General features: G+C 37.4%; 1 protein-coding gene across 1 annotated transcript in view; it reads right to left on the bottom strand.

The window, feature by feature from the left end:
* LOC108757900 (T-box transcription factor TBX20) overlaps positions 1 to 4,552 on the bottom strand; it is a 70,366-nt gene extending 65,814 nt beyond the window's left edge. The window contains 1 exon segment of the mRNA XM_018502591.1: positions 3,926 to 4,552. Within this exon segment, the coding sequence (XP_018358093.1) occupies positions 3,926 to 4,103 (178 nt within the window). The 5' untranslated portion in view covers positions 4,104 to 4,552.
* Positions 4,553 to 6,000: the final 1,448 nt, after the last annotated feature.

Below are 6,000 nucleotides of genomic sequence, written 5' to 3' on the forward strand. Positions count from 1 at the left end.
ATAAGACCGCTTTTCACTTCGTCAGGTCTAAGCATCTATACTACATGTATACTACATGTATATTATATGTTTTCGTCTAGAACCAATAAATATACATAAAGAATAGTTTTGTTTTGAAGTATTTAAAAATCCAACTAGATACAGAGATCTGAAAAAAATTTTATTTGGATCATTAAAATAATTATATATTATAGAATGCTTAAATATTGCTGACAATGATGCAAAAAGTTTTAACATTCTAATAATCAATTTGAGCACATAATTATTTTGAGTCCATGTAAAATTATTTTCAGATTTACAACTAACTAAATTTTTAGATACTTCAACAAGATCATTTCCATGTCATATCAAGATAAGTATCAAGATAAATATCAATTGAATAAGATAGGTGAAAGGAGAGCATTGAGAACCACATATCAGTCATAGAATAAATCTTCGATAAATCATATCAATCGTAGAATAACGCAAATTCTTTTCAAGAATTCAAGAATTCAGGTTCAATTGGTGCAAGTAGCAAATTAACAAGGACAGGAAGAATGAGAGAATGAGAATGTATCAAGTATTAAAATAAAGGCAAGCGTTTCAAGATAGCTTATAAAATATAAGCTTTAAACTGTATATACAAACTCCGATTTCCAATACCAGAGTTCGAATCTACAAATTTTTTATGTATTTCTAGTCATATGAAAGTAATGGAAATTTATATATTCAATTTACTATCATGGCATTATATCTACAAATAACTATCAAGTTATCTTAAAAAATAAGAACTTTACAGACATGAGATTACGATTTCTATGAACTTCATTTTTGTATATTTTTAAGCAGTGCAACAAAGCGATCGCGACACCGAATAATTAAACATTATTATTGTATATTTTCATATAATTTGCCTATCAATATTTGCATATCTTGACTCTCATTGCTTTTACGTTTTTTTTTTTGATTGTATATTTTTATTTGTCCGTACTTTCATTATATTTTATTGTTGTACATATTTTAACGATATCACAATCTTATTAATACTCTGTACTTCAATCATACAATCTTTGCACGAAAAACATTATACTAAAAAAATTTAAAAAGCATTATACTAAAAAAAATCTAGTTTTACTAATTCTTAAACGAAATTACACGCAGATAAAATTTTCCACTAAATTTGTAACAAGATGATTTTAATCTAAGAAATGACAAAGCGCTGTTTGCGTAACACATTTCCTGGCTACGAATCCCTGTGCCCAATTTGCATCGAGTTTCTTTCGTCGCCGAAAAGCACCATAAATCTGCAAAGGGGACTCGAGAATCCGATTTCGCTAGATCACCATCTGCTTAACGTGTCTAGCGGACGCTCGTTAATTCTGGTGCGAACAGGTAAAATTTACGCACGATTTGTTGGCAGCGATTTCGCCGGTAGCGGCCGTGGCCCGACGTTCCTGTTGCATGAACGCAACTGATGCTATTTCGGCTAATTATCGCACAGCTTGCCAAACGACGCTTTTTTCTTCCGTTGTCGTACGCTCGGCGAATCGCGTATTCCTAATTAACGGAATGGAGCGATCAACACTCCTGGACAACTAGCAGAAAACGGAAACTAGTCTGTTTCTTATCTTATTTTATGATCGCAATTTTAATAAACTTTTTTTTCGAATTCAAATATCTTTCGAAAAATAATTATTTGGGGTATTACGATTAAAGAATTTAAAAAATCCCAAAACGAGGAAATAAAGAAAAAAAAGCTTCAGGACTATAAAAAAACCAAAATTAATATATTTGAGAGAGATATTTGATTTAATTTACTGATAAAAATATAATAAATAATATCTAATTATATATATCAGTTGTGTTTGTGAAAATGTTTGTAGATGCATTATTGAAGATAATTATAATTATGGACTTGAATATGTGTGTGCGCATGTTTTGCTAACAGTTGGCTAATAGCTTAAATGTTAAAGTTAACAGATGCGAATATGTAATAGCCCGTTCACCTCCGACGAATCGCAAGCCGTCGGATAGAAAAGCGCGTCGTAATGTGGAGGACGGAGCGGAAGGCGCCATACATATACTCTAACACCAACAAGCTCTAAATAAGCTCGTTAAATCGTAAACTCAGTTATCCCCAAGATGAACCCGTAACTTAACCTCTTGCAACCCGAAAAGACTTTTATTGCAGTGCTAACAACCATGCGAGATGATTTGATTCGTTAAATCAAATTTTCTGTGATGACATATGTTAAAGTACATGTCGTTCTCCAAATAGGCATACAATTATTAGAATTAAATTATTAAGAATAATAATAATTTTTAACGGAATAGATAAAATATGAGATAAATAAGGTAAAAAGAAGAGATAAAAAAAGAATCAAGAAGAAGGTTTGGAAAAAGATAATCTAGGCTTCATACAGCAACACTTTTTTAACAATTTAATATTTAACTCATTTTTTAAACTAATTACATGTATTTCTTGAATTTCTTCTCAATATTATATAATAAAAATAAAGCACGCAACAAATTTTATTTTAACAAAATATGAAGAATTTTTATGCTATTATTCTCTGCTATTTTTAACTTGTTCGTGCAGAATTTCTCAAAAAATTGTTAATCAGTCCTAAAACTGTTATTAAAACTTTAAGATCAATCGTGGACGAAAGTGCTGACTCGATATGAAGAAGACAGCAGTGAAGTATCCAATGAAAATCAAGATGAACGAATTTTCTTGAGCACATTTTCGTTCTCGACTATACAGAATTAGGACCTGTCTTCATGACGGGCTACATTACAGTGTCTTACGACATCGTGAAGATACGATTAAATTGTTTTACGACGATGTTGCAAAGTGCGTTCCACCGTTTACGACCATTGCTGCCGGCAGCGACGCACGGAACGAGCCGCGTTCGCGTTTATCACTTCAACGTCTGACATTTCCATCAGCTTCGCTTCTTCTTCGCGTCCGCGTTCCGTTTGCAATAGTTTATTTCTCACACTTTCCATTGTCGCACCGCACACTTTGGAAATGTCAAATGTATAAATGTCTCAAATCAAAGAAAGTAATTGGCTTCGAAACCAACGACTCCATTTTGAATCGAAAAACTTGTTTAAGAAATTTCATAAAATTTTGATTAATAACAACCGAGTATTGTCTCTGTTGAAGCGGTTTAATGTCTACAAATGATTAAAGATTTCCTGTTTGTCAATGTTCTTATCTTATCATTTAGCTGAAATTATGTTAGCCTTCATCCTATCAATAATAAATTGATTTTTGTAGGATTAACGTTATCCAAGTATCGATAAGTAATAATTAATCAAGCTACTCTGAAATGTGACTGTTTCTTCTGCTTTTCAAAAGTTCTTTTTATTTGCCATCAAAGCAAAATGGTAAAACTTCATCTTTTCATAAAAGATCATTGTGCTTTATGAATTCGATTGAAGATAGATTAACATGTACTCGATTTTATGGACTCCATGATTATTTTCATAAATGATATGTAAAAAGGTCTATGGTACCTAGGGATGTATTGTATGTACCTTGGGATACACTAATTATTTTGTAGTCATAATTATTTTTAATGTTGACTGTGCTCAGTTACTTCAGTTAAAAAGTATACAACTGAGCAATCAACATTAAAAAATCTTGTTATTGTTAAAAAAATAGTTAGTGTTTCCAACTCCATACATCATAGACCTCTAAAGAATGTCCTAAAGATGTTCAAACGATATCCCTATGTCCTCCTAAGGACATTTCCAGGATATCGCTGATATAAAGTGTAGAAAGGTATCACAGTCCCAATATAAATATTACAGTGTCTCCTAATATATAAAGATTATAGAAGTATTTTGACAATCAAGGATGAATATTTTTTAAGAAGTTGGTGATTTCTATATATCACCAAGCTTCCATAAAAATATATTCCATAAAAAAAGGACTTACAGTGATCCAACGTCGACTCAGCAACAAATCCGGCTGGACATTCTAGGCTGGTATTAGCGGTGGTAGCAGCGTTGCCGATGCCCTGCAGGTGGTAATGCCCGAAGGACGGACCCCTGGGCGCCATGATGGCCGCGATGCTGAAGTCCGTCGCTTTTCCCCTCTCCCCCTTCGTAGGCATCCCTCCTCGCGCGCGCGACGACACTTACTCGTACGCGTTCAGTCTCTCGTTACTCCAATCTTCTTGCTCCGATCGATCCGTCCTTTCTCCCTGTCTCTAATGTCCTCTCAATGGTTTATCTCGCCGTCGCGAGGTCCTCCACTTTCCTCTCTTCTTTAAGGAAAGTCGAGAGAACCACCACCCTCACATGCGATAAGGCATATTAAATTTTTTTCGTTGTCCTTTCCTCTCCTCTTTGTCCTCTCTGTGTCACCAGGCGTTTCTTCGTATCGACATAATGGCTCGCGCGGCGACGAGAGAGGCGCCTCCACCTCTCCCCTTGAAACAATCGCGAGAGAGAGCGGTATCCAGTTGTTACGGAGGACGTTCCGGTAGGTCGCGAATCACTATCCACCCTGGATTACGAAACGCTACGTCGTCACGACGGATTGATCGTCGCTGTCGATTGCTGTCGCCTGGATTTTACGAGGAACGTAACAACGCACAACGCGTCTGCGCTGCTCGACTTCCCGGACTCCACTGGCTCTCCGTTCCTCCTCCCACGCGCACCGACTGCCCCACCATGGGTACCGTGGAAGCACGGCGGTTTCGCGCAGCGTGACACCAGGAGAAGAGCTTTGCGCGCGCAGTATCGACCGGCTTCATAGGCGGGGCCTGGTGGTTGGCAGGAACGCTTAACCATTTGGGCTTCTCTTTCTCTTTGCCTTCGTCGAACCGTCAACCCAACTGCAGGATCACGTGACTCGATGAAGGCGGCGCGTGAGGGAGAGGCGCTTCTCCTCACTCGCCACACCCTGTAAACCAGCAGCAACAACAACCACCACCACCACCACCACCACCGTCAAACCTGACACCGACTTCCCCACCAGCGACGACGACGACGACGACGTGGGTATCTCGGAGTGGCGTGGCAGCGACACGGTGGCCGCGCAACGACGAAAGAGAGATCGATCGACCTCTCGCGTCGGATGGCCGGCGTTCGTATATGTATCTACGTATGTACCTCCGCCGCACTCGCAGTGGCGTAGAACGAGGCTGCGAGGGGCAAGAATTACAGGAGTATAAGAATGATTTCCTGTCTGTTGATTAACGCAAACACCTAAACCACTGTGCACAGTTAATAGATGCTGTCTAATTAGACGATTTACCCTGTCGGAGTAAAACAAAGATGGGGAGACTTGACTTGATGATCCGTTGTAACTTTGAATCGTTGTTGTGTAAATTAAACTGTAGCACCGAGTGTTTCAACTATCCTATCGAGCATGATAATTAAGTCTATTCTTTGTCACTACACTGAGCTGCTGAGATATTAAAAATTCCTTTCTCGCTTTTCATCAAGCTTTAAGTATTCTAATTAAAATCCCAAGTATAATAGAACACATCTGCACAGCACAAATCTTTAAAGGACGTTTTAAAGAGACTTTTTAGAAATGTTTATCCCTCAGATAATGTAGTTGGGTAGAAAGTCATCATGGGTGTCAAAATGATATCAAAATAGTTCCAAAATGATAATTAAAAGTAACTTTTCGATTAGTCAATATTATCTTAATATAACATGACTTGTTTTGCTTGGGACGTATCGATTTTATTTTAACATGAATAAAATTTTAGTGTACAAGTGTATACTAATTCATCCACAAAGAACAGATCTAATAACATTCACGTGTGATAAGAGCGGATATATAAAAGTTTGTTTGAGGAAAAGTAAGATTTTCGATAACCACAGTTCATGCGGTTGTACGCCTCTGACGGAGGTGTTCTCGCGTTGATTTTCCCAGAGAAGGGCAGCGATAGCATGAAGAGAATTTATTTAAGCCGAAAACCAGGGATGCGATGGGATACGCCAGCACGTAATACTAAAAGCTTTCGCGAGCGCTTCTAGAAAACGAGGAGGGTT

Source organism: Trachymyrmex cornetzi, unplaced genomic scaffold, assembly GCF_001594075.2.
Source record: "Trachymyrmex cornetzi isolate Tcor2-1 unplaced genomic scaffold, Tcor1.1 scaffold147, whole genome shotgun sequence".
Taxonomy (NCBI): domain Eukaryota; kingdom Metazoa; phylum Arthropoda; class Insecta; order Hymenoptera; family Formicidae; genus Trachymyrmex; species Trachymyrmex cornetzi.